The sequence below is a fragment of the Bos taurus genome, chromosome 19, assembly GCF_002263795.3.
Source record: "Bos taurus isolate L1 Dominette 01449 registration number 42190680 breed Hereford chromosome 19, ARS-UCD2.0, whole genome shotgun sequence".
Taxonomy (NCBI): domain Eukaryota; kingdom Metazoa; phylum Chordata; class Mammalia; order Artiodactyla; family Bovidae; genus Bos; species Bos taurus.
Genome location: NC_037346.1, coordinates 14,925,558 through 14,949,718, shown reverse-complemented (window position 1 = coordinate 14,949,718; position 24,161 = coordinate 14,925,558). Strand labels below are relative to the sequence as shown.

General features: G+C 49.5%; 1 protein-coding gene across 1 annotated transcript in view; it reads left to right on the top strand.

The window, feature by feature from the left end:
- Positions 1-2,452: 2,452 nt before the first annotated feature.
- The window catches only part of UNC45B (unc-45 myosin chaperone B), a 32,983-nt gene continuing 11,274 nt past the window's right edge, over positions 2,453-24,161 (top strand). The window contains exons 1-13 of the mRNA XM_002695630.6: positions 2,453-2,537; positions 3,186-3,353; positions 4,054-4,090; positions 5,422-5,597; positions 7,279-7,368; positions 12,505-12,672; positions 13,485-13,653; positions 15,478-15,648; positions 18,098-18,269; positions 21,202-21,502; positions 22,760-22,854; positions 23,007-23,148; positions 23,850-23,990. Coding sequence (XP_002695676.1) covers positions 3,186-3,353; positions 4,054-4,090; positions 5,422-5,597; positions 7,279-7,368; positions 12,505-12,672; positions 13,485-13,653; positions 15,478-15,648; positions 18,098-18,269; positions 21,202-21,502; positions 22,760-22,854; positions 23,007-23,148; positions 23,850-23,990 — 1,830 coding nt within the window. The 5' untranslated portion in view covers positions 2,453-2,537. The remainder of the gene's footprint in view (positions 2,538-3,185; positions 3,354-4,053; positions 4,091-5,421; positions 5,598-7,278; positions 7,369-12,504; positions 12,673-13,484; positions 13,654-15,477; positions 15,649-18,097; positions 18,270-21,201; positions 21,503-22,759; positions 22,855-23,006; positions 23,149-23,849; positions 23,991-24,161) is intronic.

Below are 24,161 nucleotides of genomic sequence, written 5' to 3'. Positions count from 1 at the left end.
GGTGCCATCGCCTTCTCCATACTAGCATATGAGATGAGTGCAATTGTGCAATCAGTGGTACTTTGTTAATGGCAGCCTGATAGTTCCTCATTCTTCAGGTCTTGCCTTAAATATTCGTTCAATCATTTAACAAAGGTCTCTGCCGGACATTGTTCTAGGAGCTCTACATATGTTAATTTATTTAATCATTTCCTCAGGGAAACTTTCTCTGAAATAATGTCATGTTTCCTGATTGTAAGGTTTCAAAACTGTTCGGTATTCGTCAGAAATCACAGATGCATGGAATTCTTTCATGCGTTCATTCAACAAATGTTATTGAGCACCTCGTACATCCCACTCCACTATTCCTGCCTAGGAAATCCCATGGACAGAGGAGCCTTATGGTCTGCAGTCCGTAGGATCTCAAAAGAATCAGAGGTGACTTAGCGAGTAAGACAACAACCGCTACATACTACACACTGTTGCAGACACTTGGAATGTGTGAGTGAACAAAACAGACAAATCCTTACCCCTGGGAGTGTTTTCTGCTTCCGTAAATCATTCACAGTTCCTGGCACATGATAGTGGTTTAGTCGCTCAGTCGTGTCCAACTCTTGCAACCCCATGGACTGTAGCCTGCCAGGCTCCTCTGTCCATGGGATTCTCCAGGCCAGAATACTGGAGTGGGTTGCTATTTTCTTCTCAAGGGGATCTTCCCGACCCAGGAATTGAACCCGTGTCTCCGGCATTGTAGGCAGATTCTTTACCAACTGAGCTACAAGGGAATCCTGGCAGATAGCAAATGCTTAAGAAATGCTTGTGGAATGAATTACTGAATCAGGATTTGAATCCACAGTCCCCTGGACTTGAAGTCAATCTCCACCAATGGCAGGATCCTTCAACATATTACGTCACTGCTACAGAGAGCTGTCTGCAAAGGGGTTCAAGGTTGGTGACACCATGAGGGCAGGGAATTCACCCATCCATCCATTCATTCAATTATTCAGCCAGCGAACATTTATCAGGGCTGGACTTTGTGTCCAGCAGGGCAGGAGGACTTGTCCAAGGTCACAGAGCTGTGTTTTCAAGGTCACAGAGCTAAGAGCAGAATCTAGTGTGAGTGATCCCACCTACGCTTTTTCCCTTCAGTGTCTTTTCTCAGCTCCAGTCAGGTCAGTTTGAAGCAATATGGGAGAGGGGGTCAGAATGGTAGCGAGGTGAAGCAAAGCGTCAGCATGAAAAACTCATTCATTCCTTCATTTAAGAACATGCATTGGACACTGATTCTTCCAGGCTCTGTGCCAGGGAAAATCAAATGGCATGAGATGCTGTACTTGTCCTCTGGGAGGGCACTCACCGCCCAGTCTCAGAGACACAGAAAGCTGGGAGAATTCTAAATCCAAGACAACCTCATAAATTTGTCTCAGTTGAATAAGGAGAAACAATCCCTGTCCCAGGGGAGACCCTCTCTGGTGGCAAGTATGTACTGTTGTTGTTTTTTTTAATTAAGAATTTTTAATTTAATTAAAATTTCAACATCACGGTATAGTTGATTTACAATAGTGTATAAGTGTCAGGTGTGCAACACAGTGATTCAGTTTTTAGTGAATATACAGTTCTCATCCCAGGAAGACCCCCCCACTCTGATAAGGGAGACTCAGCAAGTCCCAGTCAGTTAGGGGGCACAGTCCTTGATCGCAGGGAATTCTCAGGCTGCCTGGGAATCTTCGGGAGAAGATTCAGTCCGGTGGGGGACATACAGAGCCCATCCTCAGGAAGCTCCTAGCCTGGGGCGGGGGAAGGGAGACCAAATCCAGCCCCTCCGTGCAAACAGGGAAGAGCCACAGAAGATGTGCAGAGTGGAACAAACCACACATTTCCACTCAAGTGAGACAGCAAGTCCATGGATCTTTCTGAAAAACAAGGACGTTTTCAACGGGTGGAAGGGGCGAGGGAGTTGAGGACAAGGGGGAGAGCGGAAGGAAACTTCCTCCTTTCCTTCTCTTCCCTTCTCCCTCCAGAAGGGCATTTCTGGAAGTCTCCAGCTGGCCTGGGACCTGGGCAGCTGCTCTGCGTGTCCAAGCCTGCCAGCCCCTCAGCTGTCACTCTGCTCCCAAAATAGCAGGGGTAGGGGGAGGGGATAGGAGGTTGTTTATCTGGGAGGGAGGTGGAGAAGGGGTGTCCGAGCCGTGCCTAGGGAACAGGGGTCTGCTGGGGGGGCTCCCATCCCTCTGGATCTTTCTATCATTCTTTGGGGGGTTAGGAGCACCTGTGCCCCTAGGACTGGCCCTGAGTGGGATGTGGGGACAGAGGTTCATTGGAACCTCCACGTGGTAATGGCTGTCCAGTCTGAGGAGGGGGAGGTCCCGGAGTATCAGTGACAGACGCCAGGGGCACCTGCCCCTATGGCCAAATATGGTCCGGAGCCACTGGCTGGGGTGATAAAGTCTCCTGGGTGGGGGCTGGGAGGGGCAGACTGACGCTGGCCAGCTGGGGGTTCACACACAGAGGAGCCGCACCCCAGGAGGACTGACCGAGAACATTGTCCTTGAGAGAAAGTGAGCTGGCCCGGACTGTTCCTCGGACTGGGGAGGGGGAAGGGGGGACCCAGGCATTTTAAGGCCTGCAATGAGAATTTAGGCCCTTGGTGTGGTGGCTTTACCCATCCTGCTGGGAGGGAGATGGAGGGAGGAAGAGGGACTCTTCTTTTGGGGAAAAAAAAATCAGAGTATAGTTAACAATTTTGCATTAGCTTCAGGTGTACCAAGTGATTCAGTTATACATATAGCTATTCTTTTTTAAAAAATATTTATTTATTTTTATTTATTTAGCCACACCAGGTCTTACTTGCAACAAGTGGGATCTAGCTGCCTGACCAGGGATGGAACCCAGGCCCCCTGCATTGGAAGCATGGAATCTTAGCCTCTAGACTGCCCAGGGAAACCCCTTTTTTTTCAAATTCTTTTCCTGTTTAGGTTGTTACATAATATTGATCAGAGTTCCCTAGGAACAGAGACTCTGAGACCCCTCTCAACTTGGGCCCCACTCTTAGCAGACACTGTGATGTCCTCCTGGGCAGTGGATTGGCGGGGGTTGAAGGGGTGGGCATCGTCCCCTTCCATCCTGGTAGGTGGGGACCCTGGAGCTGCAGACCTCAGAGCAGGAGCCCAGCCCCGGGTCTGGAGGGAGCTTTCCTGTCCCCACAGATGGCCGAGGCGGAAGCGATGCAGCTGAAGGAGGAGGGGAATCAGCATTTCCAGCTCCAGGACTACAAGGCTGCCACCAAAAGCTACAGCCAGGCCCTGAAGCTGACCAAGGATAAGGCCCTGCTGGCCACACTCTATCGGAACCGGGCGGCCTGTGGCCTGAAAATGGTCTGGGACAGAGAGGGGTGGGGAGCTGAGGGCTGGACTGGGATGCGGGTGAGGGGGCAGCTCCCTTCTCCTGACAGTCATGCCTGTCCTCCCAGCACTGTCTCCTGGAACCCTCAGGTTGGAGCAGGGCGCCTCTCCCTGCTTTCTGGTACCCATCGCCTGACCCACTCCTCTGGGAGACGGAGAAGTCATCCACGGAGACAGTTCTCATCTCGTGGGAACTGGCATCAGGACAGGGGCTTTTCAGAGCTTATTTCACGGCATCTTAACCACAGACCACGAGGTTGCTGATACTCTTGTGCCCATATTGCAGATAGGAAGCTCAAGACTCAAGAGGAGGGCTCAATAGCTTCCCCAAGGGCTCTGGGTAGTTAGCAGCAGTGTGTACATGCTAAATCACTTGAGTCATGTCTGGCTCTTTGCAACCCCATGGACGATAGCCCGCCAGGCTCCTCTGTCCGTGGAATTCTTCAGGCGAGAACTGTGGAGCGGGTAGCCATGCCCTCCTCAGTCAGCAACAGAGCCAGGTTCAAGCCTGAGTGTGCCTGATGCTTGTCCACTTTTCATGCTCAGCGAGGAACCTCTGGCCTCTGACATTGGCAGTGGCCAGCAAGCCCTGTCTCCTCACCTCGGGGATCCTCTCTGGCTGTCTCTGTGTTGGGCCCACATTAACCAAGTTTCCTCCTTCCCTGTTTCTCAGGAGAGCTATGTTCAGGCGGCTTCTGATGCCTCAAGAGGTGAGCCCCCCCTCGCTCTGATCTTGCCCTCCTTCTCTCCCCCTCAGCATCCCTGTTTAGTCTAAGAGGCTCTTGACACTCACAGATTGTATAAAACGCCATCCTGGACATTGTAGGCAGGGCTTCAGATGGACCATCCTTGTGTGAAAGGATGCTCCAGGAAAGCCATCCCTAAGTCACATCTTTACACATTAAACATGCTGGGGCCGCTTCTTTTCTTAGAATGATGCTCCTGGAAATCCTTTTGTCACAGCAAGGACACAGGCACTTTGGTGGAGGTTAGGATATGTTCCTGGGGGAAGGGCTGCTCCCCAGAACCACTCTGTGGGGACCAGGTTTCCTGAGGGAAGGAGGGAGGCATTAGTTTATTCACAGACACTAGGAGAGATAAACACACATCAACACTGTTTTTGGAGTGCCTCAAGTTCTGAGAGCACTTAGATTTAAGAGCATGATCAAAATGGGAAGACTTCTGGCTGCATTTTTAGGGTTATAATATGCAGACTGAAGGGGATTCTCCTCTGCATAGGTCTGTGTTGGCTTTTGATGGGGTCACTAATTTTTAAGGAGAGACAGAGATAGTCTGGAGTGAGTTCCGAAGGGAAGGACTTAGCTGGAGAGGGGACTGGAAACCCATCCTGTGAAGAGCGGAAAAGTGGCAATATTTAGCTCAGAGAAGGAACTCCCAGGTGGGACAGGGAGCTGCTTTCAAATTCCTGAAAGGCTGTCACAAGGAAGAAGGATTGGATTTCATCTCACAGTTTCCAGGACTGGACTTAAGACAAAAGGGCAAAGTTACAGGGAGATATATTTCAGGTTGGAGGAGGGAAGGGCTTTCTGAAGGACCTGTCTGCCTTGAGATGGAAGGTGCTCCCCACAGCTGGAGGTATACAACCACCAACTGGATTAGTACTTGGCAGGGATCAAGGAGCCAAGCCTGGAGAGTCAGGAATTGAATGAGATGACCCTTAAGCTCCCTTCCAACCTTGAGACAGTGATTCTTACCACCTCCCTAACTAAGGGGAGCCTAGGACCAGATGGTCTACTGCAGGGGATTCTAGTCTCTGGGATCTAATGCCTGATGACCCGAGGTGGAGCTGATGTCATAATAATAGAAATAAAGTGCACAATCAATGTAATGCACTTGAATCATCCCCAAACCACACCCCACTTCCAGTCCGTGGAAAAATTGCCTTCCACGAAACTGGTCTACAAGGATGCACACTCTCCAAGGGAGAGACGGAAGCTCTGGAGTTGGGGGGTGTGGTGGGGGAGGAAGGAAGGTGGTCTGCTGCCCAGCCTCCTGACACTCTGCCTGCTTCCCTCGCTAGCCATTGATATCAACTCCTCGGACATCAAGGCTCTGTACCGGCGATGCCAGGCACTGGAGCACCTGGGCAAGCTGGACCAGGCCTTCAAGGATGTGCAGCGCTGTGCCACTCTGGAGCCACAGAACCAGAGCTTCCAGGAGACACTGAGGAGGCTCAATACCAGCATCCAGGAGAAGGTGAGCTGGATCTGGAAGGTGGCCCTTCCCACAAGGCTTGGCCACCGCTCCCCATTCCTAGTAGGGACCAGTTAGGGCAGCGGGACACCAGGGCTGGCCTACCTCCACTCCCTTGGACGGAGTGGTCACGTGGCACAGAACAGCTGGGCTGGTGCCCCTATCTGTGAGGATCAGAGATGCCGTGATGTTTGTTCAAAGGTACAACCCAGACAGGACTAGCATACCAGTCTTTTCAATTCCAGATGGAGGCTTAAAAAAAAATTGCAACTTAGTATGTCTTCACTATGATCTTCCTCTCTTTCTAGGAGGACAAAGGCAGCATGAGAAACCTGGGACCTGGAGGGAGGATGTTGCTGGGGGATGCAGGAGAGCCAGCAGGAACAGGGACTCTTTCCTAGGAAAATGGAGTGGGCTCAGGGAACTGGGACCAGAGATAAGGGGTCCTGCACCCTCCGTCCTCACTTAGCTACCAGTTTTCTGAGGGACGCCTCGGAGTGCCGGCTTCCCCACTGTGAGAGCAGAAGGGTAACTTGATCACACTCTCCTTGCTCTGGGTCACAGTGACTTCTGGATGCCTGGGGCAGCCCCATGGAGGGACCACATGTACTGTTCAGAGTGCAGACTCAAGGACTGTCAAAACACAGACCAACCAGTGCCCAGAGAAGGGGTGGTGAATGAGCGACTTCCTGAAAGGAAAGGACCTCAGGGTGGAAATAGGTGGCACTGTGGCCCAGCAGAACACACTGGGGTTGGGGTTGGGATTGGGACAGTGAGGGATGGAGACATTCCAAAATAATCGTTTAGGGACTTCCCTGGTGGTCGGAGAAGGCAATGGCACCCCACTCCAGCAGTCTTGCCTGGAAAATCCCATGGACGGAGGAGCCTGGTAGGCTGCAGTCCATGGGGTCACTAAGAGTGGGACATGACTGAGCGACTTCACTTTCACTTTTCACTTTCATGCATTGGAGAAGGAAATGGCAACCCATTCCAGTGTTCTTGCCTGAAGAATCCCGGGGACGGGGGAGCCTGGTGGGCTGCTGTCTATGGGGTCGCACAGAGTCGGACACGACTGAAGCGACTTAGCAGCAGCAGTAGCAGCTGGTGGTCCAGAGGCTAAGACTCAGTGGTCCCAATCCAGGGGGCCTGGGTTTGATCCCAGGTCAGGGAACTGGATCCCACATGCTGCAACTAAAGATCCTGTGTGCTGCTACAACGACCTGGGCACACCAGGTGAATGAATGTATAAAAAGGAATAAGGAAGGAAAAAATGGTTTACATTTGTTTCAAGTGGTACTTGAAAGCTGCTTCATATCTCTGACCCTGGAGATACATTCCTGTTTTAGCCCATATTTAAACGTCTAACAGCGAGGCTGCAAAATTGGGGTGGTGATCTTTTTGCCTTCCAAGGCTTGTGAAGACTAAATAGGACCTCGAATGTAACTAAACTGTAAGCTTTGTGGAGCAAGGGCTTGAATTTGTTCTCCCGTTCTATCCCCAGCATCTTCCAGCGTCCCGCCCGCGGTAGTAGTTCAGTTAGATGTTTGTTGGACGGACGAATGAATGATGGAGGCAGGCACGAAGAGCATACCCTAATATTACCTGAGATGACCTTTAAGTGGAGCTGACTGAAATGATGGGGATACCCGCCTACCTTCTTCCCCACTCCCTCCTCTCTCCTCAGCTCCGTGTGCAGTTCTCCACTGACTCGAGGGTTCAGACGATGTTTGAGATTCTCCTGGACAGAAACAGTGAAGCGGATAAACTAGAGAAGGTAAGTGCTGGGCAAGCAGCGAACCAGAAGAGGGCGCTCTAGGGGTGCGCAGGTAACTGCTTCCTGTGCGGACTCCGCCCCTGTGTCCGGACGGCAACGCCCCGACTCGTGTCGGTGGGCGGCTCCTTGGAGAAAGGAGACAAAGATGGGCCAAACATTAACCACTTTAGGAAGCAGCGTGAACTCCAAGAAGGGCCAGGGTTAGGGTGAGAAACCACGAAGAGAGTCATGCTCAACACGAGGAGGTGCTCATGTTGAGTCATGCTCAACAGTGAGAACGATGAGGGTTGAATCCTGTTTTTGTATTTCTATTTTGTTCATCGTGTATTGTTTTTTTGCAGTGCATGGATTTTGATATTTTAAAACATTGCATTCAATACCACTTATCTTGATTACAGAAGTTTTTTGTACCCCGTAAAATCTGCACCCAAGGCGAGTCTCTTACTTGCCTCACCCTAGTTTTGGGCCTGAGAAACAATGACACGTCAAAATAATGCTTTATTCCATTTCCAAATATTGCAGCATCATTCTGAATTATGAAGATATTTATTCCTAATATCATCTTCTTAACCAAATTTGCTGCATTTTTAAATGTTTCTTTTTTCCTCCTTCAGAGGGAAAAAATGAATATCTGAATATAAGAATTTAACAGAAGATGCATGGGGAATTTTTGTTAGTTTTATGATCAGTAATCATATAATATGCAAATATAGGGGCTTCCCTAGTGGTCCAGTGGTTAAGACTCTGCCTTCCAGTGCAGGCAGCTTGGGGTTGATCCCTGGTTGAGGAACTAAGATCCCACATGCACCAGGTGCAATCAAAAAAAATTTTTAATATGCAAGTATCTTTTATAACAAACTCTTACGAGGACTTGATGAGTTGTTATATATATATAAAAGCAGTACTTTGTACTCTGAAAAGTACAGAGACCTTGACTGATAGAGTGATGATGGTTCTGCTCATGCTTGCCTGAAATTCTTTATTCAGCCTTCTCCCCAGCCTCTTGGGGGGTTCACTGGTGGCTCAGACGGTAAAGCATCTGCCTGCAATGCAGGAGAAGGGGGTTCAATCTTTGGGTCAGGAAGATCCCTGGAGAAGGGAATGGTTACCCACTCCAGGATTCTTGCTTGGAGAATCCTGTGAACACAGGAGCCTGGCCAGCACAATCCATGGGGTCTCAGAGTCAGATGCAACTAAGCATGCGCACCAACCTCTTACTCTCTGCCTGTTTGCCCACCTCCTCCCTTTCTTGCATCATGAATTCTTTGCCCAATCTCAGGGTCTCAGGTCCTCCTCAAGCCCTCCTCTCCAGATCTGGAGCCTTTTAAAGGATTTCAACACACAATTGGTTGCCTGCAGTTAGGAGGGCCAACTGTACTACATCATTTTATGTAAGGGACTTGAGCATCTGTGGATTTCATTATCCACCAGGGTCCTGGAAGCAATCCCCTGTGGATACTGAGGGATGACTATGAATGCATCCTCAAGGTGGAAGGTTTTATATCCTTCTTTTATATCCTCAGTTCAGTTCAGTTCAGTCACTCAGTCATGTCCGACTCTTTGCCACCCCAGGGACTGCAGCACACCAGGCCTCCCTGACCATCACCAACTCCTAGAGCCTACTCAAATTCATGTCCATTGAGTCCATGATGCCATCCAACCATCTCATCCTCTGTCGTCCCCTTCTCCTCCTGCCTTCAATCTTTCCCAGCATCAGGGTCTTTTCCAGTGAGTCAGTTCTTCACATCAGGTGGCCAGAGTATTGGAGCTTCAGCTTCAGCATCAGTCCTTCCAATGAATATTCAGGATATCCTTTATATACATATATATATGTATATACATATATATATATATATACATGTATATACATACAAATATATATATACGTATATATAGAGAGAGAGAGACTCTGAGGACTCTCTCACACACACACATATACAGAATATCTTATATATATACATATATATACATATATATACATATATATATATATATATATATATATATATATATATGTCCTCAGAGTGGGAAGAGACTTGAAAATGCAGCTCAACTGTCTATTTTTACGGACAGGGATCTGAGACCCAGAGAATGCTATGCCTTGCCCAAGGTCACGTGGCTAGCATGTGGCAGGATCATCACCCAGGGCTTTCAAATCCCATCTAGCATTCTCTGCACACAACCTTCAATCTTCCTGAGAACCTCCTGCAACTTCAGATTTTCTTGAACAATAAAAAATGCTAAAACCATATTCAAGGAACATGTTTAATGGAAAAGAATCCCCAATGTAAAAACTTCAATTCTGTTACAAGATAAACTAAGACATATTAAAAACTCTAAGAGTTTGAGCAAAATTTGTTTGAACTGGGTAGCGTAAACCAGAAGTGGTTGGGAGTATTCCACCAACAAGAACTAGGGAAAAGGCTTTTATAGAAAAGAGGTGAACCCTGGTGGTTCAGTGGTTAAGAATCCTCTTGCCAGTGCAGGGGATGTCAGTATGATCCCTGGTCGGGAGCTAAGATCCCACATGTTGTGGGGCAACTAAGCCTGAGTGCAGCAACTACTGAGCCCATGTGCTGCAAATATATAAACAAAACAAAACAAACAAAAACAGAAAAAAGGTGGAAGCAAAGCAAGGGAGTTATTTGATTGGCTGTAGCTTAAAAGTGTGCATGCTTAGTTATGTCGAACTCTTGGCAACCCCCAAGACTGTAGTCTAGACAAATTTGGAAAACTCAGCAGTGGCCACAGGACTGGAAAAGGTCAGCTTTCATTCCAATGCCAAAGAAGGCAATGCCAAAGAATGCTCAAACTACCGCACAATTGCACTCATCTCACACGCTAGTAAAGTAATGCTCAAAATTCTCCAAGCCAGGCTTCAGCAATATGTGAACCGTTAACTTCCTGATGTTCAAGCTGGTTTTAGAAAAGGCAGAGGAACCAGAGATCAAATTGCCAACATCCGCTGGATCATAGAAAAAGCAAGAGAGTTCCAGAAAAGCATCTATTTCTGCTTTATTGACTATGCCAAAGCCTTTGACTGTGTGGATCACAATAAACTGTGGAAAATTCTTCAAGAGATGGGAATACCAGAACACCTGATCTGCCTCTTGAGAAATTTGTATTCAGGTCAGGAAGCAACAATTAGAACTGGACATGGAACAACAGACTGGTTCCAAATAGGAAAAGGAGTACGTCAAGGCTGCATATTGTCACCCTGCTTATTTAACTTCTATGCAGAGTACATCATGAGAAACGCCGGGCTGGAAGAAGCACAAGCTGGAATCAAGATTGCTGGGAGAAATATCAATAACCTCAGATATGCAGATGACACCACCCTTATGGCAGAAAGTGAAGAGGAACTCAAAAGCCTCTTGATGAAAGTGAAAGTGGAGAGTGAAAAAGTTGGCTTAAAGCTCAACATTCAGAAAATGAAGATCATGGCATCCTGTCCCATCACTTCATGGGAAATAGATGGGGAAGCAGTGGAAACAGTGTCAGACTTTATTTTGGGGGGCTCCAAAATCACTGCAGATGGTGACTGCAGCCATGAAATTAAAAGACGCTTACTCCTTAGAAGAAAAGTTATGACCAACCTAGACAGCATATTGAAAAGCAGAGACATTACTTTGCCAACAAAGGTCCGTCTAGTCAAGGCTATGGTTTTTCCTGTGGTCATGTATGGATGTGAGAGTTGGACTGTGAAGAAGGCTGAATGCCGAAGAATTGATGCTTTTGAACTGTGGTGTTGGAAAAGACTCTTGAGAGTCCCTTCGACTGCAAGGAGATCCAACCAGTCCATTCTGAAGGAGATCAGCCCTGGGATTTCTTTGGAGGGAATGATGCTGAAGCTGAAACTCCAATACTTTGGCCACCTCATGTGAAGAGTTGACTCATTGGAAAAGACTCTGATGCTGGGAGGGATTGGGGGCAGGAGGAGAAGGGGACGACAGAGGATGAGATGGCTGGATGGCATCACTGACTTGATGGATGTGAGTCTGAGTGAACTCCGGGAGTTGGTGATGGACAGGGAGGCCTGGTGTGCTGCAATTCATGGGATCGCCAAGAGTCGGACACGACTGAGCGACTGAACTGAACTGAACTGAGACTGTAGTCTGCCAGGCTCCTCTGTCCATGGAATTCTCCAGGCAAGAATACTTGGAGTGGGTTACGATTTCCTTCTCCAGGGGATCTTCCTGACCCAGGGATCGAACCGACATCTCTTGTGTCTCCTGCTTTAGCAGGTGGATTCTTTACCACTAGGGTCACCTGGGAACCTCGGGCTGTACCTTAAGCAGTTGGCATTATTTGGGAAAGGCTCGTTAGCTATTTGTGATTGGTTGTCCTTCAGTGTCTTAAAACTGAGACAATACAGGGTTAGGGTTCTTTCGTTTAGTTGTTGCTTTGTTTTTAAATTGAAGTATAGCTGATTTACAAGGCTGTGTTAATTTCTGCTGTTTAGCAAAGTGTGGTTTGGGTTTTTCTTACTTAGTTGCTGAGGCATTGAAGCCACCTCAGACTAATGGGTTCCTTGATTAATTAATTTAACATTTCCCTACACTTTTCTTTAAAAAAAATTTTATTTGGTTGTGTTGGGTCTTCGTTGCAGCCCACGGGAAATTTGTTGCTCACAGGCTCAGTTGCTCCTCGGTGTGTGCAAACTTAGTTCCCCAACCAGGGTTAGGGTTAGTGTGGGATCTTAGTTCCCCTCCCAAGGATTGGAAAGTGGAGTCGTCACCACTGGCCCACCAGGGAAGTCCCTTTCCTACCTTTTATAAGTCCTTATCCACAAGCAGATACGCACAGTTTTATTTTACCACAAGTGCCATCAGAGTGAATCTGCAATTCTGTTTCTGCAAACCAGTGCTTTTTCCAAGTTGCCTCTGAGTCTTTTCATTTATGTCTTTGATGGCTGCAATATATTTTCATCCAGCTGGTCTTTATTGCAAGTTACTTTGTTTCTTGTTCTGAATTATGTTCTTGGACTACATTCCCAGGAGCAGGGTTATAGGGCAAAAGAATATAAAGAAGTTTTGAAGACCCGGTCCTTGCCCCAGCCCCTGCACTTGGCTCATGGTCAAGGCCTCAGTAGCCAGACTTCCCTCCTGACCTTTGTTATTTCCTTTGCACCTTCAGGCCGCCAACAACCTCATTGTCCTCAGCCGTGAGGAAGCGGGGGCCGAGAGGATCTTCCAGAACAACGGCGTGGCCCTGCTGATGCAGCTTTTGGACACGAAGAGGCCTGAGCTGATGCTGGCTGCCGTGCGGACCTTGTCAGGCGTGTGCAGTAGCCACCGAGCTAGGGTGAGGGCAGGGGCGGGGCTCGTGGAGCAAAGGGCTGCCAGCCTGAGGATGGGGCGTTGACCTGTGGGCAGGGCATAGCTGGCGCGGATAGACCCTGATACGACGTCTAAAGCGGCCCCCCTCAACCTCGGTTGTATGGTCCCAGATTCAACGGAGACTGATCCTCTGGTTTGTTTCTTTGAGCTGAGAATGGGTCTGACTAAATAAAGAATAAGGGCTTCCCTGGTGGCTCAGATGGTGAGGAATCCACCTGCAACGCAGGCAACCCGGGTTCGATCCCTGAATTGGGAAGATCCCGTGGAAAATGGAATGGCTACCCACTCCAGTATTCTTGCCTGGAGAATTCCACAGACAGAGGGGCCTGGCCGGCTACAGTCCATGGGGTCACAGGGTCGGACACGACTGAGTGCCTAACACTGTCACACTTAAAGATAAGTTTATTGAGAGTGGTTTCTGAGGAAGAGCTGAAGGCAATGGCTCTGACAGTTCATGGTTTTTCATACTAAATCTTCAAAACCCAGTGTGTGTTTTACACGCACAGCCCATCTCAGTGTGAACTTGCTGCATTATGCATGTTCAGTGCCTCCCCTGGGGCCACAGGCCACAGTACTGGAGGGCGCAGCTCTATCCCTCTGGAAAGGGGCATGGCTTGAGTCCGGGGCTTGCCGGGGGCCACGGGCCCCGTGAGACACTGGCTGCCTGGGCTTCTGTCCCGACTGCATGGGGTGGCCCTCACCCGCTCCCTAACCTGCACGGCAGCTGGAAGGGAGGGGCAGCCAACTGACCGTGTGCTTCCCGCTGGGGGTGTCTAGGCCACAGCGACCCTCCACGCAGTCCGGATAGACCGAATCTGCAGCCTCATGGCGGTGGAGAGCGAGGAGATGTCTCTGGCCGTCTGCAACCTGCTGCAGGGCATCATCGACGCTCTGTCTGGAGAGGACAAACAGGAGCATCGGGGGAAGGAAGAGGCCCTGGTTCTGGGTAGGAGGCGGTTTTCAGCTTCGGTTCAGGGCGGGTGGAGGCAAGGAAGTGCCAGTTACTACCTCAGACTGAGCATTCATGTACGTGGAAGTGGCCCGGTTATATTTTTCCATTTATTTTTTGACTATAAAAGTAACAGAGGCACAGTCACATTTACGAGAGCTAAAACGTGGAAGCAACTCAAGTGCCCCTCTATGGATGAATGGACAAATAAAAGGTGGTGTCTGTCTCTACAATGGAATATTGTTCAGCCTTAAAAAGGCAGGAAATTCTGACACAGGCTACAGCGTGGATGAACCTTGAGGACCTTATGTTAAGTGAATAACCCAGTCACAAAAACACAAATACTGTATATGCCACATATATGAGGTTTCTTTTCTTTTCTTCGTTTTTCTTCCAGCTGCAGACCTTAGTTTCCTGACTAGGGATCAAACCCATGCCCCCTGCAGTGGAAGCATAGAGTCCTACCCACTGGACCACCAAGCAATGCCCTGTGTTTTCTGAAACAGTCAAACTCATAGAAACAGAAAGTTGCATGATGGTTGCCAGAGACGGGGAGGGAAGAGGAAATGAGTTGTTTAATGGGAATTTCAGTTTTGCAACTTGAAAAAGTTTAAAAAAGTAACTGGTGGTTCAGTGGTAAAGATCCCACCTGCCAGTTCAGGGACGTGGGTTTGATCCCTGATCCAGGAAGATCCCACACGCCTTGGAGCAACTATTGAGTCTGTGCTCTAGAGCCTGGGAGCCGCATCAGCTGAAGCCTCTACATCCTGGAGGCTGTGCTCTGCAACAAGAGAAGCCACTGCAAAGAAAAGCCTGCACCTGGCAACTGCAGAGTAGCCCCCATCCACCACAACTAGAGAAAAGCTCATGCAGCAACGAACACCTAGCCCAGCCAAAAATAAGTAAATAAAATTATTTTAAAAAGTAACAGAGGCTTATTGGAGAAACTTGGAAAATTTTAGAAATATGTAAAATGAAAAAAAAAAAAACCAACGACCTGTAAACATCCCTCCAGATAACTACTATCATCACTGCTATGTGAAATTTTCCAGTCTTTTTTCTTTTTTAAAAACACATTTTTCACATTATTAAATTCTTAATTGTATTTTTGGTTGCGCTGGATCTTCAGGGCTGTGCATGGGCTTTTGGTGCGGAGCATGGGGGCTGCTCTTCGCTGCGGTGCAGTGGCTTCCCTCGTTGCACAGGCTCTAGGCACATGAGCTTTAGGAGTCGCGGGCTCTAGACTGGGGGCTCAATAATTGTGGTGCACGGGCTTAGTTGCTCTCAGCATGTGGGATCTTCCCAGACCTTCCCAGTAAGATGTCTGGGTCGAACCTGTGTCCGCTGCATTGGCAGGCCAATTCCTATCCACTGTACCACCTGGGAAGTCCCTTTCCAGTCTTTTTTTTTTCCTATCCATTCATATAAATATTTATTTAATGAAGTTGGAATTCAACTTGGATGTTGTTGTTATTCAGTTGCTAAATCATGTCTGACCCTTTGTGACCCCATGGACTGCAGCCTGCCAGGCTTCCCTGTCCTTCACTATCTCCTGGAATTTGTTCAAATTCATGTCCATTGAGTTGGTGATGCCATTGAACCATCTCATCCTCTGCCACACCCTTTCTGATCACCCTTCGAGGTGTTGTCTAGAATCCTCCCTCCCTTCTTTGGAATGATACTCTCCCGGGAAATTCCAGGATCTGGAAAGCAGTGGATTCGATATTTCCAGAGTCCTTCCAGAAGCCCCAGCCATCCCTGGTGCGATACATGTCAGACATCCTAGTCCTCTCCATTCACACCTGTCCTCTCCTTCCTCAGACTCCAAGAAGGACCTGAAGCAGATCACCAACCACCTGCTCGACATGCTGGTCAGTAAGAAGGTGTCTGGCCAGGGTAGGGATCAGGCCCTGAACCTGCTCAATAAGAACGTCCCCAGGAAGGACCTCGCCATTCACGACAACTCCCGCACCATCTACGTGGTTGATAACGGTGAGGAGGTGGGAGGGTCTGGGGCTCACGCCAGCCTTTCCAGTGGGCACTGGGGAACCAGGCAACAAGCAGAAGGTGGAAGGAGTGTGGCTCTTGTCTGGGAGAGGTCTTCATTCCCAACTGAAAAGCCAGGAAAAGACATTAGCATGTCAGGATCCACCAGTGGGCTAGTGAAGGCGTCGGTCCTGGCTCTGAATTCAGAGCCTGAACGCACACAGAACACAGTCAAAAACATCTGGGCAGAGTTTCCTGTGGCAAGTGCCAAAAAACCAAACCAAACTTCACCAATGGGAGTAACATTTCTGAAGTCTCATGCTGGCAAAATGCAGGCCTTCCAGAAGGGAGAAATGGCATCAGTGTACTTTATACAAAGACCAGTAAGAGTGCTCCAGAAAACATCCATTAAATTTGTCAGCTCCAGGGCGTCACCCCTGGAGATAGCCCTAAATCACTTTCAGGTGTTCAGGAATCATACTTATGGCTTTATGATCTCCTGTGATAAATTCTCCCACAGGTATCATGACATTTAGACCATACCTTTTCTAAAATGTTCAAGCCAGCTTTTATCAGCTTGACCTTTATTCTGTTTTGATACAGCACTTGTCTTGTTTGGTTTTCACAGATCTCAGCAAAGTTCATGTGCTTAGACTTGAACATATTACTCTAGTGCTTAAGCCTCCTCCACTCAACACTTCCCTCCCTCCCCACCCCAGTTCTGGTCTTCTCTGCACATATCACAAAGGCTGGGCATTGACAATGTACTTCTCTCTGCACGAGAATCTAGGCCCAACAACACGGTTTATGGGATAGAGTGGGTGAGGAGCAGTATCTGTTATTCTAGGCACTGAAATAAATAGCATTTAGGTAAAAAATAGTGTAGACTTAAAGTATCTAGGTATCTGGTTAAAAGCTGCAATGTGGGAATTCTTTGTTGTGAAAACTGGGCTGGAGGACTTGGGTAGGGGAGTGACCAGGATGTCAAGACTGAAGTGAGTTTCTGGGTTCAGGGAGGGGCAGACACGGACAAAGGGGAGGTCCAGGGTGTTCTAGCAGAAGAGAAATGAGATGCTCAGGATGAGGGCAGACTGAAGGGAAAGCTAGGGGATGAGGCTGGGGACGTGGAGCAGTTGCATTTCATGAAGCCTTGGAGAGCCAGGCTGGGAGGTGGGGTTGGTTCCTCAGGCCCCTTCCAATGACTCCTCAGTCTTGCCAGTGCTTTTGTGTTTGTGTGCTAAAATACACAGCACAAAATTTACTGCCAGGCACTTTTAATGCCCCCGCCCCTGATCCAGAGTATCATGCCTCCCAGTGTTTACCTAGAATGCCCCACCCCCGCCCTTAACCTGTGCCATCCTAGGTCTGATCAGCTCCTAGCCTCCACTGCAACCTGGCTCTGAAATCAAGCTATCGTCCCTGAGGCAGTGGAGCCTCACAGTTAACATCGTGGTCTTTGAAATCAGAGAGGGTCCCTGCTATGTCACTTGCCAGCCTTGTGGTCTTGAGCAAGTTACTTAACTTCTCCATGTCTTGGTTTTCTGCTCTGAAAAATGGCAATATTAATTTCTACTCACCAGTAGGGTCAATGTTAGGATTAAATGAGATAGCATGTAGAAAGCTCCTGGCACACAGTAAGATAACCTTATTGTAATCTTTATACATCTGTCTTCTCTATTGTAGTCTGAGCTTTTTGACATCAGGGTTGTCCTTTATTTTGGTAGCTAGCACCCCATTTACTCATTCATTCTTTTATTCGACAAAAATGTAATGGCTGAATTAGCCTGGGGGGTAATAGGAAGCCTTTGAAGATTCTTCAACAGGAGAAGGGATAATCATCATAATGGTAAATATCCTATTTGCTAAATAATTAATAAATATTTGGTGTCATGATGTGTCTAGATTAGCACTAGGCCAATGTTTCCGTACATTATCTTGGTGAATCCTCAAACTCTATGAGGTAGGTAGTATCATTCCCATTTTACAAAAAAAGAAACTGAAGCATGGGGAAAAGAGAATATAAAACAGTATTTGAGGACGATTATACATCAACCCACAGAACGTTAGCACTGGTCAGTCAGTTCAGTTGCTCAGTCCTGTCAAACTCTTTGCGACCCCATGGATTGCAGCACGCCAGGCCTCCCTGTCCATCACCACCTCCCGGAGCCTACTCAAACTCATGTCCATTGAGTCGGTGGTGCCATGTAGAGTCCTCTGAGCTCAACTAGTCTTGACTGTGTAAATGTGAAAATGAGGCCCTTGACGGGAGGCGAATGGCTCAGGTAGGGGCAGAGGTAGGTGTGGAGCCTGCATCTCTAGGCTGCATCCCAGTGCCCTTTGCGCTGGATGAGCCGCGTGCTGCCTGAAGGCGGGCTGCAGAGAGCTGGGCGAGGAGGGGCGTTTGTGAGGACGGGGCCTGGCCGGCATCTTACGCTTGCTGCCGTCTGTCCTGCAGGCCTAAGGAAGATCCTGAAGGTGGTGGGACAGGTCCCAGATCTGCCGTCCTGCCTGCCCTTGACCGACAACACCCGCATGCTGGCCTCAATCCTCATCAACAAGCTTTACGACGACCTGCGCTGTGACCCCGAGCGCGACCACTTCCGCAAGATCTGCGAGGAGCACATCACGTGAGTTTCCCGGAGCGTCGTGTAACAGAGCGGGGGTCTGGCTGCTGGCCCCTCGAAAGCCAACAAAGAGGCAAGGCTGGTGGGAAGGAAAGCTTGCTTTGTTTCAGAGGCCGGCAACCCGGGGGTGGAGGGGAGGGTGGGCTCCTGTCCAAAGACTGACCTCCCCTCCAGCCCCACCACCACCCTGCTGACAATCAGTGGGCAAGAATTTTTATAGATGGAGGGAGGGGTTCTACACACAGAAACGGCACCGTCAGCGCTGGCAGTCACCTTGAAATTGGTCATCAGTGGTCTGACCAGCATCATCTTGCTTGTTTTCAGTCCAGTTAGTCTTTAGGGTCAGTTTGTTCCCATTTCTCTGAGGCCAGTTCTCAGAACTGTGGCAGCATTTATCACGGCCACACTCCAGTTATCATGTAATTGACTATTTCCACCTGGCGAGGGTTTCAGTATCTTTAAGACAGCTCACAGGATATGGCTCAGAAAATATTATCTGTGACCCTTGAGAAACTAAAGGAGAAACTAAACCTTTGACTTAGCTTAATGACTAAACTATTATTATTTGGTTTCATTTGACCGTTTTCCTTTGTGTCTGCATTTTCCCACTTCTCCGATCAAATTTGTTGTTCAGCTGAAGTTTTTCCACAGACCAAAGGCAGGTTGAAGACATGGTGGGGAAGGACATAGGGTCCTGCTCCATTTCAGTCGGGCTCTGTATTAGTCAAATTTAGCAGCTTAAAAACAAGAAGTATCATTTATTATCTCACAATAGGACAGCAATTTGGCAGAGGTTCGGCTGGGAGGTTCTGGCTTTGGGGCTTACAAATTAGCCACATGTTGTCCTGGGCTACTGTCATCCGAAGGCTGGACCGGGGCTGGAAGACTTTCCAAGACGCTGTGCCCATGTGGCTGGCATGTTGGTGCATGCTCTTGGTTGGAAGCTACGGTTCCTCCCCGTTTGGATCTCTGCTCATGGTAGCTGGCTTCTCTTTTCCTTTACTCCAATAATCCTCAAACTTGGGAATTGTTCAGATTTCTGGGACTCAGTAGTCTGGGTTGTGGCTCAGGAAGCTGCATGTTTTAAAAGCACTAGGGGAGTCTTGGGAGGGTGGAAACTCTCCCTTCACTCTGCTTTCCTTTCTCTATCCCAGGGGTTGACAGACTTCCTGTAAAGGGCCAGAGAGTACGTTTAGGTTTTATGAAACATGTAGGTCTCTAACACAATGAAAAGAAATAATAAAACTACTTTAAAATGTAAAAAACGTTCTCAGCTTCCTGGATTCGGGTCCCAGCGAAGTTGGCTCAGTCCCATAGTTTCCCCTGATCCGACTTTGAGTCACTTTTAAGGCTCCTCAGGGGTTTCCAGTGGTCTTTCTCTACCTCAGCTTCAGGGTTTGTAAGTAACTTGTTTTTCATGAAGGCCCCAACTGAGTTCCAGTAACTATCTCCCAGCCAGTTAAGTTTGGATAGAGGTTTGCCTGTGAATGCTGCCTCTGTGGTCACCTGGCACTGAGTCGGGGGTCACCACCTTCAACAAGTGGAGCCTGAGGCTGCCACCTCCCACCCCCAGGGGCTGCTTTGTCAGGGGCCAGGGACTGGGTGGAGGTTCAGATACCAGCTGGCATTGGTTTAAAGGGCAGACCTCAACTCATTATTATTTTTTTTTAAATAATTTGTTTATAGCTTCGCTGGGTCTTCGGTGCTGCGTGCGGGCTTTCTCTAGTTCCGGCAGGTGGGGGCTACTCTCTAGCTGTGATGCCTGGGCTTCTCGTTGCGGGGCACAGGCTCTAGGCGCAAGGGCTTCAGTAGTTGCGGCTCTCAGGCTCCAGAGTACCAGCTCTAGTTGTGGCACAGGAGCCACAATCAGGAAAGGTTCTGGATTCCCCAGCACCGAGCAGGAAGATGAAGCACAGGGCACGGATTGTCTGGGCTGCATGGGCTCTTGGAGCTCCCAAAGCCAGCCCCTCTCCCCAAGATGGACTCACCCACTCACCCAGCCAGAGGCAGAAGTGGGACCGGAGCTCAGGTGTCTGACTCTTGCGCCATGTTCTCCTTTCGCTTATATCCCTCCGCTTTTACACTGTGCACGTCTGCCCTGATCCCCCACAACGAACAAACCTGGGCGGATCTCGGAAGGATCGGGTGTCCCCAGACAGAGATCTTCCTGTAGAGTAGATGATAGTGGATTTTGAAAGCAAGACAGAACCTTCCAGCCCTTCTAGTCCAACCCATCGCCCTAACTCAACGGGGGAAAGACTAGGGCCAGACAGGGGAGCGACTGGGCCAGGTGGCGTCATGATTCAGCCGCATCGGGGAGGCAGGTGGTGTGCCGGGCACCGTGGTAGCCCTGTTGTGCTGTGGTGGCTGCTGTCCTGTCCCAGCAGACATCCCGGCTTCCGGGAAGCCTGTTGGCTGACAGGTCTCACCTGTCACCTCTCTCTGGGGACTTGGTTCAGCTAAGGATAGCTATTCACCTTCCCAGGGCAGCCAGCATCCAGTGGTTCGTCCCTCACTCCAACTTGGAACAACTTTGAATGGTTTCTCAGCTCTGGAACTCTTTGCAGGCTGAGGCTTTGTCATGACTGCATCACAGTCCAGCACCTCCTTCCATCCAGTCCTGATTTCTTCCCTTTCCCAACAGGTGTTGATCCCGAGATCTCACCCTAACAAATGTCCTGAGTGTCAGTCCTCATCTGGGTGGGATTCTGGAGGAAGACAACGCCTGGCACATCCATTATGTCATCTATCCTCATCATAACTCTGAGAAGCAGTAGTGTTATCGTCAGTTTCCAGATCAAAAGCTGAGGCTCAGAGAGGTTCAGTGACTTGCCTTAGGCCACACAGCATATGGGTTGTGGATTTAGGATGCACAACCAAATCTGTCTGCCCCCAAATCTCCCACTCCTCTGACCACACTGGCCTTCTGTTTTAGGGGCACGTTTGACCCCCAGGACATGGACAAGAATGTGATTGCCATCCAGACGGTGTCGGGGATCCTGCAGGGCCCCTTTGACCTGGGCAATCAGCTGCTGGGACTGAAAGGTGTGATGGAGATGATGGTGGCTCTGTGCGGCTCGGAGCGTGAGACGGACCAGCTGGTGGCCGTGGAGGCCCTCATCCACGCCTCCACCAAGCTCAGCCGTGCCACCTTCATCATCACCAACGGTGTGTCACTGCTCAAAGAGATCTACAAGACCACCAAAAACGAGAAGATCAAGATCCGCGCACTGGTGGTGAGTGGGCTGGGTACCAGACACTGCGCCAGGTACCAGGGATGCCAGAATGAATGGGATGTGGCCCCTGTCTTTGAGGAAACCAAGCCACCCACAGGCCTCTGCAGAGCAGGGTGATAAGCAGAAGACTGTGAGAATGTGGATTCAGGATGGGAGACCATGCTACATAATGACTGTCTCCTTAATTTTTTTTTTTTAACCATGGGGTTTGCAGGATCTTAGTTCCCCAAAAAGGATCAAATGCCCTCTGCATTGGGAGCAGAGTCTTAACCATTGAATCCAACAAGTCCCTGCTCGACGCCTTTGAACAACTCAAACGCTGATGAGCCTTTGTCCAGCAAGTACTTTCAGTGCAGACTCCAAAAACTCAGTTAGTTTCCTTACTTGGTTTCTACATAGCACAGTTAAACCTATTGCATTTTTTACCATTTTCATTGTATAAAAATCACTTTCATTGACCTTTTTCTTGTCAACAATTACAGTGAAGATTTGAGTCATTGATCTGTTTTTCTTTTTTGGTTTATATCAGTTTTGTTTTTTTTTTTTTAAACTGATTTTAGCTTCTACCATTGTGAGTTTTCTCTTATGGAAGACAGACTCCCCCTCCCCCGCCCCCAGCAAGAGTCCAGTTTTTCCTGGGTAAAAATCTGCACATCTGAATCTTCCCCCTCCAAAGTGATTTCATGGCCAGGTTTTGTGCCGTAAGTTTTATCCTCATGTGCCATGAGGTTTCAGTTGTGTTAGTATTTGAGCTTCCCTGGTGGTTCAGATGGTAAAGAATCTACCTGCAAGGCAGGAGCCCCAGGTTCAATCCCTAGGTCAGGAATATCTCCTGGAGTAGGGAATGGCTACACACTCCAGTATTCTTGCCTGGAGAATTCCATGGACAGAGGAGCCTGGTGGACTATAGTTCATGGGGTTGCAAAGAGTCGGACAACACTGAGCGACTAACACTAGTATTATCCTAGCTGATTTTTCAAAACGACACGACACGAAGCACCTACGGGGACAAAATAGTGGGCAAGGGGCAAGAAGTAGAGTAAAAGCCTCCAGCTTTGTGGGCATCCACCCTAACCTGGAAGCCTCAGGGAAGGCATCTTGGGAGAGGTGACACCTGACCAGAGTTCTGTAGGATGCAGAGAGGTTGATCCAGGCAAAGCAAGGGGGCAGAATATTCCAGCCTCAGGGACGTGTTTGAGCAGGGCCTGGTCCCCAAGCCTGGTGTCTCTAATCCTACAATCCTCCCCTCCTCCCCAGGGACTCTGTAAACTTGGCTCGGCGGGCGGCACAGATTACGCTCTCAGGCAGTTTGCTGAAGGCTCAACAGAAAAGCTGGCCAAACAGTGTCGCAAGTAAGGGTTTTCCCCTAAGCCCACCATCTCCTCTCAGGGATGTGCCCTAGCGGACGCCAGATCCTGAAAAGCCGCCCACCTGCCTGCTCCCCTGGATCGCTTCACTATTGCCCGAGCCTCGGGACCCTTCCCCAGAGCTTCCCCTCCCCCAGGTGGCTGTGCAATGCATCCATAGACACCCGGACCCGGAAATGGGCAGTGGAGGGCCTGGCCTACCTCACGCTGGACGCCGACGTGAAGGACGACTTTGTTCAGGACATCCCTGCCCTGCAGGCCATGTTCGAGCTGGCCAAGGCAAGTGTGGCCCTGACCTCTGGCCCTGGGATCTGCTGGATTCAGGCCCACGGTCTGTCTGCTGAGCCTGGGAAATTGGACATCCTCCCTTCCTCATCCCGACTCCAGCCCCTTCTCGTCGTGTAAACCTGGGTTGGTCATTTCCCTCTGTCTGGTCCTTATCTTTCCTGACCGTGAAATGGACTCACACCTCCTCATACCTTCCAGGCAGTGGGAGGATGAGTGAGATGACTGTAGTTTTTTTTCCCTGGAACCCCTTCCGGGAGTGAGGTCTTCAGGGACCAAGAGGTCTTTTTTGGGCCCCTTCCCTCCTTCCCAGTCCCTCCCAGGTGCCTTTCTTCCTCTGTTGGGCTACCGCTGGACCCCCCGCCCCCCACCAATGGCTCTTTCTCACCACAAAAGGCAGAAGTGTGGGAGGGCGTTTCCATCAAAGGCTGTCCAGGTCCCACCCCATCCCACTGGGCTTTTGAAAGGAGCACAAAGCAATGGGAACACTCAGAGGATGTCCACGCATGCTCTGGGTGCTTTTGAGGGGGGCAGGAGAAATTCCTGCCGCCCCACGCGAGCAGAGCCAGTTCCTCTGCCTCTGGGCCTCGCCAGCCACGCGAGGGAGCCTCTGGGAAGCAGTGGTTTGTTCTCAGGTTTCCTTTCTTCCTGTCCCCACCCCCGCCACCATCACCATCCACCACCTCTGTCTCCAGACCCCCGACAAGACCATCCTGTACTCGGTGGCCACCACCCTGGTGAACTGCACCAACAGCTACGATGTCAAGGAGGTCATCCCCGAGCTGGTGCAGCTGGCCAAGTTCTCCAAGCAGCATGTGCCTGAGGAGCACCCCAAGGTGGGGATGAGGATGGCTGAGAGCGGGAGAGGGCTGTCCACACCGGACCACCAGAGAGGTGGGACGGAAAGTTAGTGATATTCGGGTGGTGTGTGTGTGTGTGTGTGTGTGTGTGTGTGTGTGTGTGTCTGGGAGGATTTGACAGATGATGCAGATAAAGTGCAGGCTTGG